A 19705-nucleotide genomic window follows, 5' to 3' on the forward strand; every position below is an offset into this window, starting at 1 on the left:
GTTCTACATGTAGTGTTCCAAAAATGCATCAGTTTTTCAGCTGTTCCCCCTCACTTTCTGGCAGCAGCCCCATGTGCCCCCTAAAAGCTCCCCCCAAAAGTCAGGGAATCCTTTTGAGTGGCATCTCACAAGGCATGATAGATTGCTGCTATCTGTGCAGAAGCATTTTGTGCATGAACGCAGGCTTCCCTGCATCCCAGCTTTCCAAAGGTCCCGTCTGCAACTCAACTCACATTTATCAGGCCACAATAACGTAGCCAAAAGACATGATCTCTTCACATGACACTTAAAGCCTGTCGCAGCTTCCATTTTTCATCAGTCCTTCATTATTTATGTAAATGCTGACTTTGCAATTGATTGTCAACAGCCAATTTTCCCAATAAGCTTGTTGGTGAATATGTGCAGCTGCTGTGGGCTCAAAGTGTCACATTAATAGACTCAGGCCACAGCTAGACCTAAGGCTTATCCTGGGATCATCAAGGGTTCGCCCCTGGCTGAGCACTGGATCCCCTGTGTGTCACCTAGATGAACAGGTTTGACCCCTGGACGATCCAGGGATAAACCTTAGGTCTAGCTATGGCCTCAGTGTTCATCAGGAGCATGACACACGTAGGTTGAATTTTGAGTTGGGATCATGATGCAGCAACTGCATGGATCCACTCAGCTCATTTTCTCAACACAGCAGCTTATTATTATTATTATTATTTATTTATATAGCGCCATCAATGTACATGGTGCTGTACAGAGTAAAACAATAAAATAGCAAGACCCTGCCGCATAGGCTTACATTCTAATGAAATCATAATAAAACAATAAGAAGGGGAAGAGAATGCACCAAACAGGCACAGGGTAGAGTATAACTAACAGTATAAAAGTCAGAACAAAATCAAGTTTTAAAAGCTTTAGGAAAAAGAAAAGTTTTTAGCTGAGTTTTAAAAGCTGCGGTTGAACTTGTAGTTCTCAAATGTTCTGGAAGAGCGTTCCAGGCGTAAGGGGCAGCAGAAGAAAATGGACGAAGCCGAGCAAGGGAAGTAGAGACCCTTGGGCAGGCGAGAAACATGGCATTAGAGGAGCGAAGAGCACGAGCGGGGCAATAGTGTGAGATGAGAGAGGAAAGATAGGAAGGAGCTAGACAGTGAAAAGCTTTGTAGGTCAACAGGAGAAGTTTATATTGGATTCTGGAGTGAATTGGAAGCCAATGAAAAGATTTCAGAAGTGGAGAAACATGGTCAGAGCGGCGAGCCAAGAAGATGATCTTAGCAGCAGAGTGGTGAACAGAAACCAATGAACTGATGTGAGAAGAAGGAAGGCCAGAGAGAAGAAGGTTGCAGTAGTCCAACCGAGAAATAACCAATGCATGAACAAGAGTCTTGGCAGAAGAAGACAAAAATGATCGAAACCTGGCAATATTATACAGGAAAAAACAACAGGATTTAGCTCCTGCCTCAATATGAGGAATAAAGGAGAGCGAGGAATCAAATATAAAGCCAAGACTACGAGCTTCCTTGACTGGAGTAAGTGTAACATTTTTGACAGTAAGAGAGAATGAGAGATGAGGAGAAGGTTTAGGAGGAAAAACAAGCAATTCAGTCTTTGCCATATTAAGTTTCAAACGACGATGAAGCAGCCAAGCTGAGATATCTGAAAGACATGCCGAGATACGATCATGAACATCAGGAGAAAGATCCGGAGATGAAAGATATAATTGTGTATCATCGGCATATAGATGATATTGGAGGCCATGAGATTGAATAAGATTACCCAAGGGCAACATGTATAAAGAAAACAACAACGGGCCAAGCTCCGAGCCTTGCGGAACCCCTACTGAAAGGGGATAAGAAGAAGACGAACTGCCATTAGCCAACACGTTGAAAGAGTGACCCGCTAGATAGGAGGCAAACCAGTTATAGACGGAGCCACAAAATCCGAGGTCATGAAGGGAATCCAAAAGAAGATCGTGATCAACCGTGTCAAAAGCTTGAACTGTGAATTGACTGTAGAGAAAATGCAGATTGTATTCTTTATAGGTGGGTTAGTTTCACTAGAGGAAAGTTAAGCTACACATATTAAAATTGCTGGAAGACATATTTTCCCATTATTTTAAACAGATGTTATAAAAAGCTAAAATCAAAAGGTTTGCTAAATTATCAATGCTCATTACATTATTATCCCATGTTACTAAAAGTTCATTCACTCATGTTGTTAAAAGTGTGCATTAATGCACTTTCATGCAAATGAGATCTTTTGTGAACCGCCCAGAGAGCTCCGGCTATTGGGCGGTATAGAAATGTAATAAATAAATAAATAAATAGCAGCTCTTGCCTTTCAGTAGTTTTCATGGAGCCTTTCCTTGAAATTAGCAGAGCTGGAGATCACAAGAAAACACAAAGAATGAGTGAAATGTATGTCTTGTATAAACATAATGTACAAATATGGGTTCAAATGGAATACGTGACAGTGAACTCAGATGTTAAGTTCAGGATAATGGGTGTTTGTTAATTCTTTCTTTAGGCAATCTGAAATCAGCATCTCATAACAACTTGGAAATCGCTGCGTGATAGGTTTAGTTTATGAATTGAGAAAGAGGATGGATAGTTTATCAGGACTTTCATCCTGGATGCTGCTAATTGGAGGAGTACTTAGGAGGCCATTGAAAGTGCAGTGTAATGAAATGTGGCAGTACTCCAAAGGACCAAATAGGGAATGCTATGGGAGTCTGAAAGCAGCCATCCATGCTGTCAGACAAGCTACATCCAACATTTAGTGGAAATTTGGGAATGGTCTGTGATGGTAGCTTCTAATGCAGTATAAGGAGGGGAAATTGGGTTGTGGGACAGGGGAAACCACTGCTACATGCATGGAAAGCAGGTTAATGTCAGTGGTAGGCATGGTTGGTCACCTGCTGAGGACCCACAGCCCAACAGGGGCCCACTGATAAGATTCTCCTGGAGTTGCTCGTCTTCACCATTGCAATCTGCTTGTTCAGATGCCACTTTAGCACTGAACTGCAGACATGGTCAAAAAACAGATTTCCCTTTTTTATAATAAACTTTGTAAACTATTAAGAAGGCAAATTTAGTAATAACAGAATTTCACTTGTTTCTTGAGAAGTCTGGAAGCAACATAGTCTCCAAATGTTTCTTTAGCCAGGGGGTGATCAGCCAGTTCTGGAAGCATCAAATTATTTTCAATCAAACATGTTTAATTCCCTTGATTCTGTGATAGATTAAGGCCACAATGAAGAACTGATGCAGTGTACCATCAGTGAAAATAATGTGTTTCTATGCTGAAATTTTTCTACTCAAAATGATTGCAGAATTTCTCGCTCTACAGTCTTTAGTTTTTCCCTTTTGGTTTTAACACAGAAAAATGTGTTTTAAGCCTTGTTATGGGGACAGTATACTTCTGTGTGGCAAAAAGAGATCCTACATTCTGTTGTTGTGTGCAAAAAATTTAAAAAGAGGGCACCTCAAAACAGAATAGTGTAAATGTATTCATATATAATGGCTGCATTCACACGTAACACTTAATAATAGTGCATGAGCAGAAAGGAGCCTGCACGAAGTGCCGTCTTGAACACTTCCCCCTCTCCTCCCCTGGGTGATCTGAATAAACCAACATTCAGATTCACTTTGGCCAATTTGTGGCTTGTATTTTACATGCAAACCTGGAATTGTGGTTTAAAAATAAGCTCTAGTTTGCCAGCCAAGCCAGCTTCATAACTCATGGCTTGAGGTTGGCTTGTTTAGTACTTGACTAAGTGTTTATTTTTAACCATGATTCCTGGTTCACATGTTAAGACAAGCCAGGCATCTGTCTCAGTGAAACTGAATGTTGGTTTATTATTCCTCCTCTTTGCCACATGGGAGCAGAGGGGAGGGAGATCACATGAGCTCAAGGTTTTGCTTAGGCTCCTTTCTGCTCATGTAAGTAGCACTAAACCATGGTTTTGCATTTCATGTGAACCCTCCCAGAGTGTACAGTTACAAACACAATCACCACGTCCACAACCATATCATTTTCTAAGCAGAGGGATGGACCCAGACTTAGGGTCTGTCTCTATGTTGTCTTTGCCCTGGGGTGGCTCCAAATCTGTGTCACATCGGTTATTTGATGCAGCCGCTGATTCAGAGCCCCTCCGGGGTAAAGAGCCAAAAATCCACAGCTGAAAAGTTGCGGACTTACACTGACTTTTCCTGCCCAAGCGAGGTCAGTGTAGTTCTTCCACCATTTGTCCTCGCTCCAGCACTGCCCCGGGTCATTACTGGGCAGAAGGCAACTTCCCGGTGGTTGCTGGAAGCTGCAGGAGGGGGTCAGGTCTGGCGAGCCTAATGGCCACTGTAAGGCCTGCACTGCCTCCCCCAGTGGGGATTATTTGCCACCATCCTACAGCAGAGATACCACCAAGGTTTGGCGACAGAGTGGCACCAGCTCAGCACCGTGAAGGCAGCCTCCTAGTCATACTTAGACTTCAGTTAGTCATAACTAACATTGGTCTCATTTATTTCAACAGTTCTACTCAAAGTATGAAATGGGGTGTGTCTAGACCATAGGGTGTAGAGGAAGGGAGGGGGAGGATCGCAGACTTACTGGCTTCTGTGATCCTCACCCAGCGTCTTGATGGTGTCACAGCCGCCATTTTTTTTTTCTGAAGAGGGAGAAGGAGCGAAATTGTGTTCCTCCTCAAAAAAGGTATTTTTTTAAAAAAAGAAGAAGCCCAAACCTACTGCCCCCTCCCCCCCCCGGATGGGCACAGACTGCCTCCGTGCAGCTCTGTGGCCATTTTACGGTCCCCGCTACACGTGGGGACAACGTGAAGACCTGGGAGCAGCAGCCACACAGCTCGCGCTCCAAGGGTGGTCCCGGGCCCATGGAAAAATTGGGTTTTCCGTGGTTCTCTATATCCCGGGGAAAGACATTGGTCGTCCTGGATTGCCCCTGGGATCCCCTGTGCATTATTTGGATGCACAGGGACGATCCAAGGACTACCCCGGGATATAGGGTTGGTGCAGACATGCCCTAAGGGAGCAATCAAACATGATAAGACAACTGCTAGATGGCGGGCTCCAAACTGAGAGTCTTGTGGATCCAGCAGATCCCTATCCTTTCCCCTCCCCACCCACTAGCACAACCCCTTCCCTCCCTCTCTGTCCTCTTCCAAGTTTTGACAGCAACCCTGGGAGAGGAAGTCACTAAAAAGCTTTCCATGGCACCTGGGAAGGGAGAGAGGGGAGAATTCTGAGTTGCTCTGTCTATGGACTTGGAGGGCCAAGTTGAAAATCTTGTTTGTATCCATATGCTAGTCTGTTCGGAGGGTGCTTCCCCCCGCCATTTTTTCTTCTTTTCTTTTCCTTTTTGTACTTCAGGGCTCTGAAATATCCCCCTTTCTTTTTCTCCTTTTTTTTTAACATGAGGTTCGGGGGGGGCATTCTTTTCTGCATTCTGTTGCTGGCATTTGTATTGTCACAGTACATGAAATTGATGCTAAACATATAACTGTGTGGCATACATAAATAATGAAAGAAAGATGTTTGGGCATTTTCTATTTTTGTTTTTTTGAAATAATAAAAACCTTTGCACTATAGGCCCCCATTCAAAACGATGCTTTTATGCAGTGAGACTGGAGGCTGCTTATTACCTACAGTATGCTAGCAATGATGAACAGACCACCATCGTTGTGACAAGTGATGTAGCTGCCTCCAGGGTAAAACAAAGGTTTACATATTACACAAGCAATTTAACTGTTTTCTAAACATATTGCCAAGACAGTGGGAGTTGGCACTGTGTTTCAGGGCTTGGATACTTGGATTTGAAGTGACTGCTAATTATAGATCTTTTTTATTTGCCTTCTGCCTACAACAAGCACCCTAGTAATCCAGCAAAGCATTCTCTGCAGCACTTAAACTTGTCTTCATGGCTTCCCAGAGATTACACTCCGAAATCAGTCCATGAAAGAGGAGTACGGGAGCTTGCGTACCGATAGCTCCACAAAACCATTGTCCCGTCCCAACTCTCAATGACCAATCCCTCCTCCCCATCCAGATGAAATGTTTTATAATCCTTTTTTGTGCTGTAGTCAGAAAAGGAAGAAAGGAAGGAAGAATGGAGCCGGGCAAAGATTACTCTCGAGAAAGAAAGAAACTTTCGGGGGTGGGGGTTCCCTCTTAAACACAATGAAGAACATAATTAACTTCACAATTCTTTGTGTTTTCATTTGACTGCAGGGTGGAGATGAAAGAGGGCTCTTAAGCCTTGCATTCCATCCCAATTACAAAAAAAATGGGAAGATGTATGTGTCCTTTACCACCAACCAAGAGCGATGGGCGATTGGGCCTCATGACCATATTCTTAGGGTCGTAGAGTACACCGTGTCCAGGTATGAATCTTATTGTGTATCTTTTCTGCCAGAAGTTCTAGTGTACAATGTGCTTTAAAATATTGATCTCATTCATTTGGTATCTTTCAAAATCCCCAAACCTTGTTTTCCTCCTTCTGCATGCCTTACATTATAGGGGGCACATCTGGATGTGGTCAGAAAGCATCAGTGATAAATTTCAGTCAAGAGATGATCAGCAGCAAGAACACTACCTTGCTCCCTTCTGTAATTATCTTTATTTTCATGTATATCTCAGATTGATTGTGTGTGCGTGCGTGTGTGTGTGTACACACATACATATATGGCTGAATAATACACAGTTTGTGTCCATGATACAAATTTCTGGCTCTTTGGAAAGATCTGACACACCATTATTTTTGGAATTAAAAGGTTGTGTATTGGCTGAGGATCTGCAATAAAGTCTGGCTAACTTGGGCCCGTGTGTATGTGTGTGACTACTCTCTTACTCCAGCTAATCAGTGACATTTGAGCAACAGAAACAGACTTTGCCTTTATAGTTGTTTCTCAAGTCTTATATGCCTTGCAGTGACCATACCCACTAGCTGTTGCTGGACAGGGAGAAATCCGGAATGCTGGCCTCACACTAAGTTTACAACTGTAGTACATGTAACTAGTTAGTGGCATCCCTCAAGATGTTTTATCCTATTATGGTATGCTCTTTAATGAGATCCCTCAGCAGAGGGGTTCTGTGGAAACTCTCTCTAATCATTCTTTAGTGACTCCTCTCAATTTATGCCCTCTCTACCTATAGCTGTATTAAGTATTCATATTTAGTTATTTCCCATATATCCCAGCCTTCCCCCAAGGAACTCAGGCCAAATATACATTTCTCTCCCCCGCCCCATTTTATCCTCACAACAATCCTCTAATGTTGGTTAGGCTGAGATGACTGACTCAAAGTCACCCCATGAGTTGCAGCAACATATATCAGCAACAACAACAAAAATGGAGGTACGTCCAGGAGACACACTGTTGCCACAATCAGAGTGCACTGTGAGATCATTGCTTCCTAGCCTAAATGAGCGCCAAAACAGATTTTACTTTAAATCTGTGTCTAGCAGCTTCGCCTTTTGTTCATTTTTACTCTAGAGCCCACACCCACCCTCAATGCTAGGGTTCTGCTGCAAATTGGGAGGGGAAGCTGGCACCTACACTAGAGTAAAAAAGAAAAGATTCAGCTGCTATACACAGATCTAAAGTAATGTCTATTTGGCCCTGAGTGGCCGCTAGCATGGTCTGCAATGCACCTTGGCCATAGCTAGACGCGGCAATATCCCGGGGTGATCCCCAGCATCGTCCCTGTGCATTCACATGACACATAGGGGATCCCTCCCTTGCCACAGGATATCGCCCTCACCTTTAAGCCTGCTTTTTCCGCGGTCTTGGGCTGATCCCGAGACCGTAGAATGTGTGTGCGGGCATCATGCTTTGTCCTGGCTCCTCACGAGTACTCGCGAGGAGCCGAGACCCACACACGGGGCAAAGAGCTCCTCAGGAGCTCTGTGCCCATTGGGGTGGGGTGGGGGATGCAGGGAAAAGTGTAAAAACAACAACAACCTTACCTTTTGCGCATGAGCATTCGTGCTCTTTGCCCCTTTAAGAAAAAAACCACAAAATGGCAGCCGCAATGTCCTCTTCCTCCGAGGTCATTGCGCGCCACGTGTAAACGGAGGAGGAGATCTCGCAATAAAAATATCGTGAGATTTTCACCCCTCCGTCATGCTAGACCAGGTAGGTCTAGCTGAGGCCTTATTTAAGAGGAGTTCGGACAAAGCTTGATTTGTGGCAACAACCTTTCACAAACCTTCTATCCCTCCTATACTGAGGCAATGCAAGAATGTTTCTGGAACAGAAGTAAAATTTTATACATAATTTGAATGGAAATATGTTTCAGGGGTTAATTCTGCTTCCCCCACCCCCTCTGTGTTATAGGAAAAATCCACACCAGGTTGACTTGAGAACAGCAAGAGGTTTTTTAGAAGTCGCAGAGCTGCATAGGAAGCACCTTGGGGGGCAGCTGCTATTTGGCCCCGATGGGTTTTTATACATATTCCTCGGCGATGGGATGATTACTATAGATGATATGGAGGAGATGGATGGTTTAAGGTACAATAATTACCAGTGGATAAGGTTTTTCTTTTTTTCTTCCCTACACCATCTAAAATAATTGTACTGTGTAATTGTCCAATAACCTAATTTGCCATCACTGAACACATGAGCAAATATCACTTACTACAACTTTCCATTCATTTCTGAGCATTTTATTGAATGAAACAGAAAAGCATGATATTGTGCACAATTAGGAAAAGTTCTTAATGCATTTTATTTGTACAATTATTATACTGCTCACTGCCCATTACTGTTTACCACAAGGCATGTCCCCTTGGCCCAGATACCTCTCTTCCAAACAGAACAAGTCATTGGAGCAGTGTCCAGTGAAAATTGTAGATGCCTGTTTGTGTGATTCCTGTCTCTTAAACTTTTCAAAATCACAGGTAAACCTCAAAATGACACTCACAGTTCAATCCTGTGCACATCTACTGGGAAGTAAGTCCCATGAAGTTCAGTGGGGACTTACTCTCAGGTAAGTGCGTATATGATTGCAGCCTTAGCCTTAAAGTGCTATCCAGCACTATCTACCATTGCACACACACACACACACACACACACACACACACACCTGCTTCATTAAACCAACAGAGACTTCCCCTCTGCTGGGTGATTTTCTGTATTTATTGCAGTACTGTATAATGAACAAGTAAAATTCATTTTTTAAAAAAAAAATCAATTGTGTTATCCTCCAACTTTCTCAGTGATTTTACAGGTTCTGTGTTGCGCCTGGATGTAGACACTGATTTCTGCCACGTGCCTTATTCCATACCACAAAGCAACCCACACTTTAACAGCACCAATCAGCCTCCTGAGATTTTTGCCCATGGACTCCACAATCCAGGCAGGCAAGTAGCTTACATTTCTTTTATCATCATGAGCAGAAACTAACACGAAGATTAACACAATTTTTAAAAATACAGTGTTCAGAGAAGCCCTTCATCCATGCCTTTAAGGAAGGGGGAGGGAGGAGAGGACAGGAGAGTAACCCATCTCTGTTCTTCACGGACAATTTATTGATATATATTTGGAACATGGTTTTACAACTGGGGGATGAGATTTATACAGTTGTTTCAAAATGCTGTATAATATACATTAGATCTCAGTCTATCCCAGATTACAGTGCACTGAAGTAGTATAGAGATAGGGGGATCCAGGTTCAGATCCCAAGGCATAAATCTGAGCAAGACTGTGCCATTGGCCTTGGATAAACCATTTGGTGACCCAGGTCCCTCAATAACCATCAAGATGTGGAGCTATATGAATTTCTGTGCAAAGGAAAACAGGCACTCTGGTCTAGGAGTTTTCAAAATAAATGTGTTTATTAAAGAGTCGGTTTGTAACCTTAAAAAAAAAATTCAGGTAGCCCTTACGTTTCAACAGTTATAAGCTGCAACTGTTTGGGATAGTATCCTATTGCTCCCATATCTCAAGAGACCCACTGCTTGAGCCGCAGGGCTTTGGTGCTACTGAAAGGAAATCAAAATGAGTGGAAGCTTGCGTTTCCAGAATGGAACAGGTCAATGGAGCTCCCAAAAGGGAGCGCCACTGATTTGTACCGACCAGGAAACAAGCGTTTCCACTCATTTCTGGGGTTAGGTTTAGAACTGCCAAAGCCCTGTTTCTGAAGCAGTAGATCCCACGAGCCCAATGGAACCAACAGAAGCACAGAGGTGCCGTTGGATACTGCCCTCGGATTTTAGTGACATGTAAGAGGCTACACATGACACATGTAACAGAGCTCTGTTTTAAAAGACAAGTAACTTCAGGGAGGAAGAATTTGGCTAGTGAGGTGGCTTGGCAGATGAAACCACTGCCAGCGGCTGGGTGGTTATTGAATAGGCAGTGGGGGGTGAGGTGAGAATTCCCATCCATACCTTTATTCACCAGGAAGCATTCTGGTACCATCACCCAGGCTGCTGACACCAGCAGAGGTTCTCTCCAGTCAGTAACTGTGCACTTCTACAGTTGCAATATCCTCTGCCTCTGCTGCCATCTCCCAGTGCTTAAAGGTATGAATGGGAATTTCCATGACCCTTTGGCCATGTCTTGGTGGCTTCTGGTAGTTTCATCTAGAAAATTGCCTCACTGGTCCTGCTGATAGTAATTACTCCTGGATGTTACTTCAGCAAGGGGGGTGATTTTCCGTGGGGATTCCATTTTTAGCAGTATTGCCTTGGACCACACAATCTGATTTGCACTGACAAGGAATATTCTAATACTGTGAAAACAGAAAACAGTTTACTGCTATTTAAAACTAATTGCCCATTATTGTATATATAGATTTATATTTAGAACAACCCATACAAGAATGAGCATTATCATGCACTTGAACATTAATGATTTAGGGTGAAAAACGTTGACTGGGTTCACACAATCACCACAGTATTGTGACTTTTGAATATTGAAGCCATGACCGCAGCTTGTTGTGCCGTCTGAACCCAACAAGGGTGGGTTTCTGGCATGGTAATAGATCACTCAGAACTCATGGGCTCTTTTAAGATTGTGGGTGGTTTGTTAACCATGCCAACAATCCACCCTCAGATGGCACAACAAGCCACAGATGACACAACAAGCCATAGTTCAGATGATCCAACAAGCCACGATTCAGGCTTGAATATTCAAAATGGCTGCCTACATGTGCCACAACCTACATGGCTTAAGGCTTCATGATTATTCTGGTATAGAAATGGAAGTAACGTGCATCAAAAGTTTTGCTGTTTCATCTCATCTTTTTCTTTAACATACTGTTGTTGCACAGGTGTGCTGTGGATCGCCATCCAACAGATGTAAATATTAATTTAACAATCCTTTGTTCAGACTCCAATGGGAAGAACAGGTCCTCAGCAAGAATCCTTCAGATAATAAAGGGGAAAGATTATGGTAAGTTCTATATCATGCACAATGTATTGGGTAGATACCTTAATAGAAAGTGTAGACTACAGAATATGTAATTACAAACATATGATGTGTTACACGTGAAAGGGAGTAAACAGCCGATTCTAAAAAGTATTTTATAGGGCTGTCACCTGATATAATGCAACTTAATTAATTAAATGGGTTTAATAAATCATTTAATTATACTGTATACACTTGCAGATTAAAAAGTATTTCTGGAGGAAAAAGACATACTGTTTTTACATGATGCATACATGTGTCAAAACAGGCACTATCTTAAAAGAGGCATATTAAAAATAATTTAGTGTTTAAAAATATGCTCTCTGGTTAATCAATAGATCAAAAATATTTAGAGTGGAATCCTATAGCCTCTGAGAGGATGTTCCAGGGACCAAAGGATATTGCAGACATTCCTCTCTGCTGGCAGACTCTTCCTTCATCATCCTCTGCCTTTGGAGTTTCAGTGGAATTAGAGAGAAAAAAGTGGACATGCCAGAGGTGGATCGAGAAAGGCCTTGGATCTGCAGGATTCAGTGTCCCCTTGTTCCTTCAGCATATCCCAAAAACTAGGGTGGGTGGAGTGGGGAGGGAAGTATACCAGCCCTGGAGCTGTCATAGCAAAAAGGGGGGGAAGCAGGTAGAGTACCTTTTGCCCCGGCCAATGTGAGTCTAACAGGGCTTGGATGAGGTAGTTCCTTTGCCTTATTTCTCTCTACCAGACATCCATAGGATTGCTTTGCCTCTCAATTAACCAAATCAATTAATTCACAAAATGTCACTGCCTGTATTGCACCCCCAGCTCATTACATTATATTGGTAGCTCAATTCTGCTGTGCTAAGTTTAGCTTTGGATAATTCAGAGGAGACAGCTGACTGTAACTGGCATCTCACCTCCTAATACTGAAGTTGTTCAACTCATCAGTACCATTGCTCAAAGCAACTTCTCATGCATGGAGAGCTGAGTAATATTTTAGTCATCATAGATTTATGGCCAGGCCCACAGGTTCTGGTACATTTCTGTGTAGGATGCTACACCCTTGTGGATCATAAGAAGTTCTTTTCATTTTTAAGGATTCTAGTCCTATACTCATAAGTTTTAAAATGTTACAGCATTGACCACAATCCAGTGTGGTCAATTATAAGTGTTTAGGTCTCTTGAAATCAAGAGAATTTCAGCATGTCTGTGCTGGATTTCACAAGTATGGCACATATTTGTGCTTGTGCTTTATAAATGTCATACCAAGGATTGATGTGGTTTGAAAAAGGATTTATTAAGACACAGTTTCAGTGGAATTCTGACTGAATCTAATGTCAATTAGACAAAACAATAAAGTGATGTAAAATCATCACCATCCAAAATCCAATTAGTCTAAAGACCTGTGGTCAGTTGCTTACTTTTTAAAAAAAACCAAATTGCATAATATTGCTTTCCTCATCCTAATGGTTTAACATGCAAAATTCATTTCCCAAAAATAAAATAAGCACAGTAGTCTCTAGTTTGCTAGAGTCTAGCAAAACAAAAAAACAAAAAAAAATCCCTCTTCTGTCTGTGGCATTCATTTAAAATGATACATTCTGGAAAACGTGGAAGACTTGTGGCATCTTAAGGACGTAACAAATTTATTGTGGCTTAAACATTTGTAGACTAGAATTTACCTCATCGGATGCTTGAAGTGGAGAGAGAAATAATTGTAGATGGTGGAGTCAAATGGCATTGAATTACAAAAACTAGATACTGAAATTTCAGTTAAAGCTTAAATATATAAAAAATGTATGTACGTAAAATGTATATATGTAAAATATATGTGACATCAGGAAAAACTTCCTGACTGTTAGAGCAGTACGACAATGGAACCAGTTACTTGGGGAGGTTGTTGGCTCTCCCACACTAAAGGCATTCAAGAGGCAGCTGGACAACCATCTGTCAGGGATGCTTTAGGGTGGATTCCTGCATCGAGCAGGGGGTTGGACTCGATGGCCTTGTAGGCCCCTTCCAACTCTACTATTCTATGATTCTATGATTCTAAAAGTACAGTGGCCATTCAGAACAATGATTATTAGTGGTAGCACCATCATCCAAGCATTGCTCAATCTGTTAACATCCGTGAGACAGGAAACCATTGTCCTAATTCATGCCCAAACAAATCATATCAAACTTCATTATTAGTTCCAATTTAGCTATTTCATGCTATAGCCTTCCTTTTAAATTGCTCTTCAGCAGAATGGAAACTTTCTTGGAAATACTTTTGAACTTTGATTTAATTTAATTGGTCTTGAAATATGTTTTGATTTCATGTATGACATATGACTTCATTGAGTAATTCATCCAAAGTACTCCTTGCCATATACACTTTAGGAATACCAGGACCCTATCCAAGTCCAGGTAGGGTAAGCCTACAAAACAACAAAGAATGCAAGAGCCCTGCCCTCTTTTGTATCTGATCAAGTGGGCTGGGCTCCTGTAGTTTTAACTGTTGTGATGAAGAGGGAATTTCACCAGGTGCTGCATACATACAAATGACACCTGCTGAAATTCCCTTTTCTGGCCACTTTGCTTAGAATTGCTTATATTACTGTTTGAAAAACACAAGCATATTCTTGCAAGTCTCATCTTTTCATGGAGTGTGAAAACCAAAATAAATGAATTCTATCCCAAAGATCTGTGTACTCCAAAGCTGCTTTCAGATTCTTGTTCTCTGGGGATATGTATTATTATTATTATTATTATTATTATTATTATTATTATTATTATTATTATTATTTAATACATATCCCCACATCCATAGAATCATAGAATAGTAGAGTTGGAAAGGGTCTTTAAGGCCATTGAGTCCAACCCCCTGCTCAATGCAGTACTCCGTCCTTGAAACATGGTCATGACAACTCATAAGACTACATCCACATCTTTAAAAATAATGCAAGTAGGAATTAGAAGAGCTCCATGTATTTTAATGTAGGATAAAATTATGGCTGTTTCTTTTAGTGGTGAAGAACGCTAAGAGGTTTTTAACATGGCAATAAGGATGATTAAATAATGGCCATCCAGAGCTTTTCTCTTTGTGAGGCACTGTTTGACGCCCTTTACACGTTTATCTAGGAATAAGCCTCTTAAACACAGAGGGGACTCCTTCTAAGTAAGCATGGATATGATCCTGTAGCGAAAGATCTAATGCTGGAGAAACATTGAATAAAGACACTGTAATTTCATTTTAGTCCAAAATTGGCAAACGTTCCAAGTCTCAGAATTGGTACTGTTTAAATAGGAATATCCTAATTGGTATTCTTTTCATTGACTAAACTATGTCTTAAAAAGAAATGAAATTGCATTTAATCTAATCCTATGGTAGTTCCTTTTTAGAAAGTGAGCCTTCACTTTTAGAATTCAAGCCATTCAGTAGCGGACCATTGGTTGGTGGATTTGTATACAGAGGCTGCCAGTCCGAAAGACTTTACGGAAGCTATGTATTTGCAGACCGCAACGGGTAAATTTCTTAAAATTCACATGGAAAAATTACAGATTATATGTTATATTCAGTGGTAAATGTTATATATCTTGTACATGTTGACCATTATATCCTTCTGGACCTTATTGCTGGAGACACAGACCCAGTTCACATATAGTAAATATCTATGGGTTAAACAACCCATAGCCCACTTTTTCCACTGCGCATCCACTTATATGAACTCGTTGCTGGGTTGTTCATTGTGATGTGTGAACTTGGAATTCTAGGTTGTTGAGGGAAAACAACACAGAATTTTAACTGTGGTTTATTGTTGAGTTAAAACTCTGGCTTGTTTGTCCCTCAACAACCCAGTGAACAACCCAAGAATTGATGTTATGTACGAATCAGTTCAGAGTGTTACAGTGTCTCCAGCCCTTCCTGGAGGGTTGGACCCAGAAAGTGCTGAGGGATTTTTGTTTCATCTCATGGCCATTGGCCTTTGGCATACCTAAGGGTTCAACCTTGTCCCCCATGCTTTTAAACATCAACATGAAATAACTGGGAGAAGTCATCCAGAGGTCAGTATGATGATGAAATGCAGCTAGGGATGTCAGAGAGATCTGCAGTAGAATCAAATGAGTTCGGATTTTTATGGATCCAACCTGCAGGTTTTGTAGCAGACCAGCTTTTCTCCTCTGAGGCAGATTCTGCGGACTTGCAGACTTTTTTTTTTAACCTTTGGGAATTTTGTACAAAATGGCCAAAATGCATAAGCTAAAGTGTGAAAATGAGCATTTGGGGGGAATTTGCGCTTTTTTGCACATGCAAATTTCCTCAAATTCAGAAACAAAAATCTGATTCTGTCAATGGGCAGATGACAGAATGAAAGGTGCCTGATAATCTGTGAAACACAGAAGGAACATGTTTTACACAACCTTACATCCCTACATGCAGCTCTACCTGTATTTATCATCTACTAGTCCCAGAGAGGCAGTAGAAACCCTGAACAAGTTTCTGGAAGCAGTTTTAAGATGGATGATGGCAAACAAGTAGAAACATCATCCAGATAATATGTGGGTGCTGTGGCTTGGGAAATCTGTTGATCTGGATTAAAGTCTGCAACCAATTTTGGATGGATTTGCGCTTCACCTGAAAGTCCAAGGGCTCATCTACACCAAGCAGATATTCCACTATGAAAGTGGTATGAAAGCGGTATATAAAAGGCAGGAGCCACACTACTGCTTTATAGTGGTATTGAAGTGCACTGACAACTGTTGGGGCTCATTGACACATACCATATACTGCTTTCATACCACTTTCATAGTGTTATATATCCTGCTTGGTGTAGTTGTGTCATGGGCCCTGTTGCACTTCATTACCACTATAAAGTAGTCGTGTAGAACCTGCAGTGCACTTCAATATCACTATAAAGCAGTAGTGTGGCTCCTGCCTTTTTCATACCGCTTTCACTGTGGAATATCTTGCTTGGTGTAGATGAGCCCCAAGTCTGTATCCTGAGTATTCTCCTGGACTCAACACTATCAATGGAGGCACAGGTGGCATCAGTGCCTAGATGCACCTTTTACCAACTTAATCTGGTTTGCCAGCTGTGCCCTTATCTAGAAAAAGGCAACCTTGTCTCAGTTACTCATGACTTAGTTATTTATTATTATTATTATTATTTATTTATTTATTTATTTATATAGCACCATCAATGTACATGGTGCTGTACAGAGTAAAACAGTAAATAGCGAGACCCTGCCGCATAGGCTTACAATCTAATAAAATCATAGTAGAACAATAAGGAGGGGAAGAGAATGCAAACAGGCACTGGGTAGGGTAAAACTAACAGTATAAAGTCCGAACAACATCAAGTTTTAAAAGCTTTAGGAAAAAGAAAAGTTTTTAGCTGAGCTTTAAAAGCTGTGATTGAACTTCAAGATAAGCTATTGAAAATAAAATAAAATAAAATAAAATAAAATAAAATGGGCCATAGTACAGTGGCAGAGCTTATGTTTTGCAAGCAGAAGCCCCCAGGTTCAATCCCCAGCTTCTCCAGATAGAGCAGGGAAAGAATCCTGCTTCAAACCCTGGAGAGCCACTACTAGTCATTGTCAGAAATACTGGGTTTAGGTGAACCAAAAGTCTGACTCAGGATAAGGCCGCTTCCTGTGTTCCTCTGTTCCTAATGTGCTCTTCATGGGGCTGCCTTTTAAAATGTCTCAGAAACGTCAAATGGTACAAACGGCAGCTGCTTGTATGATAGTGAGGGGCTAGACCTTCAGCACATATAATACCAATATCATACCAGTTGCATTGGTTGCCTATTTGTTTCCAAGGCTGTTAATAGGAAAACAATCTTTAATATGCCCATTTATTCTAATAGAAGAAAATTCAAGGTCAGTCTTTTCAGTGCTCAAGCTATAATCTCCATTGTAGGCGCCATAACTCAGACTAACACTGCAATCCTATACATGTTTACTCAGTTCGGTAAGCTTACTTTCAGGTAAATTGGTATAGGGTCGCAGCCTAAAGGACTTCAGTTCATCTAGCCTCATTTTAGTTCCTGTTTTGAGTCCTTTGAAGTTATAAAAAGCACTGTTAACTTTTTGTCTTTTTAATATGTGTTTTCAGAAATTTTTTAACTCTGCAACAGAGCCCCATGACCAAACAGTGGCAAGAGAAACCACTATGTCTGGGCAACAGTGGTTCATGTAGAGGTTTCTTTCCAGGACATATCTTAGGATTTGGTGAAGATGAATTAGGTAAGACAAAAACGTCTTCTTTATATAATACTATATTGTTAATTACAACATGGCCAATGTGCTTTGTGATTATGTATTTATTTATTTGATCAATGTGCATATTGCCCTTCAATCAATTACTGGGCCCATTCAGAAGACACCTTAAACCATGGCTTTAACCACAGTGGTTCAGCCAAAAAGCCAGGCCATGTTCAGAAGACACCTTAAACCACAGTTTTAACCATGGTGAATCAGGCTTTTTGCTTTATTCACCATGGTTAAAGTCGTGGTTTAAGGTGTCTTCTGAATGGGACCGCTACACGGGGCCGCTATCAAGGTGGTTCACAACAGAAAAATGGAAAAATTAATTAAAATGCTGTAAACTGAAAACAAGCCAAAAATAGCAGGCGGAAATGGCAGGGATAAAACAACCAAATATTAAAAGCTCAGCATACATTAAAACCCTAGGAAAATAAACAAAATTGTCGCCTGGAACCAGAAAAAAACATTATTGTAGGCACGAGGAGAGACGTAATAGAGAGAGAATTCCACAAAAAGGAGGCACAACCAAGTAGGCCCTTTCCCCAACCACTACAAGTGCTGCCAGTCAGAGGACTCCTAGCACTGCCACTCAGAAGTTATTGCGCAGCTTTTGTACCTTAATGGATTTTCTGTGATAAAGAAAAGGATGGAAGAAGCAGTGGGGAAACAGGAAGGGTCAGAAGCGGAGCAAGAACATGGATTTGTTTTTACTCATGTGAAGAACCTCCATGCGAGAAGGGCAGGCCTGGAGCACTCCTTCTTCTCAGATGTATACCCTGTTCAGGTTCAGAATGCCTGAATAGGACTAGTTTGCTTCAGGTATCCAGGCCGTAATCTGTGAAGAGCTTTAAATGTAAACACCAACACTTTGAATCTTCTTCAACAACAGATCAGTAGCCAGTGGAACTACATAAGCACAGGCAAAATATGCTTCCAGAGACCTGTCCCAGTTTGTAACCTAGCAACTGTATTTTGTGCATACTGTAGTCTTCAAAAACAGTCTTCAAAACACCTACGTGTATAATATGTGACTACTAAATGGGAAACCACAGAAGCAGCATGGATAGCTGTCTCTGAAATGCAGCAGTGTGCAGCATATGTGCGTATAAGGACAGAATAATTGCTTCTTTTTTGAAAACTATTCACAAGTATCACCCAGCCAACATTTAATCACTGTTCACACTATGAAATACACTGTGGCTGTAAGGATGAATGAGATAATTCTTGCAATAACCTTGCCATGCAAAAAGGGGCACAAAAATATACATTTCACTAATGAGACAGAAACTTTTCAGACTGAGAATCCCAATGTTATTCTATGTGTTTCCTTAACAGGTGAGGTTTACATCTTAGCAAGCAGTAAAAGCATGACACAGTCTCACAATGGAAAACTCTATAAAATTGTTGACCCCAAAAGGTAAGAAATTCTTTCTGGAAATAAAGCAGAGCCTTTAACAAGGATATCATTTTTGATCCCAGGTATATCAGAAGAAAAGGTCATTCAAGCTCTGATCCATGGTACCTTATTTGAAAACATGTTTTATTGGACTCAGTGGGACTTTTCTAAGTAAATTTGTTTAGGATCAGTGTGTTAGGATGTAAATCTGGTCTTTTTTGACCATCAGAGAATAAATTCTGGATTTGTATCTATAACAACATGGGTATGGAGCACAGGATCTTTTAAATTTATAAATAAATGTGGAAAATATGTGAAGATTTAATTGTTTTAATAGTTCCACTTTATGCCTAAGCATATTATAATCAAAAAGAAATTAAATACTTAAGCTAAGAAAGACATTTCTTTAGAAATGAATCTAATAGCTATGACTTTTTCCCCATTTTTACTCTAGAGTAGGTGCAGTAGGTGCAATCTGATTGATCCCTAGCAGGAGGAAAGGTTTAAAGACCCCTTCTTCCCACACTAGGGCCCACGCATTTAAGATCTGGATTGGCTCCCCTGCACCTACAGTAGTGTAAACATGAAAAAAGGTGTAGTTGCTAGATATAGAGTTAAGGAGATGTCTGTTTTTGGCCTTTATTTCTTGGTGCTGTGGCTTATGGGCTATTCTTGA

At 41.1% G+C, this 19705-nt stretch overlaps 1 protein-coding gene across 2 annotated transcripts in view; it reads left to right on the top strand.

Annotated features, from left to right (window-relative positions):
* The window catches only part of HHIP (hedgehog interacting protein), a 101515-nt gene that overhangs the window by 69584 nt on the left and 12226 nt on the right, over positions 1-19705 (top strand). For both annotated transcript variants that reach the window (XM_063135597.1, XM_063135598.1), the window contains exons 5-11: positions 6225-6376; positions 8330-8503; positions 9211-9354; positions 11268-11389; positions 14763-14886; positions 17482-17612; positions 18969-19050. In XM_063135597.1, coding sequence (XP_062991667.1) covers positions 6225-6376; positions 8330-8503; positions 9211-9354; positions 11268-11389; positions 14763-14886; positions 17482-17612; positions 18969-19050 — 929 coding nt within the window. The remainder of the gene's footprint in view (positions 1-6224; positions 6377-8329; positions 8504-9210; positions 9355-11267; positions 11390-14762; positions 14887-17481; positions 17613-18968; positions 19051-19705) is intronic.

Source organism: Elgaria multicarinata, chromosome 10 (genome assembly GCF_023053635.1).
Source record: "Elgaria multicarinata webbii isolate HBS135686 ecotype San Diego chromosome 10, rElgMul1.1.pri, whole genome shotgun sequence".
Lineage (NCBI taxonomy): Eukaryota > Metazoa > Chordata > Lepidosauria > Squamata > Anguidae > Elgaria > Elgaria multicarinata.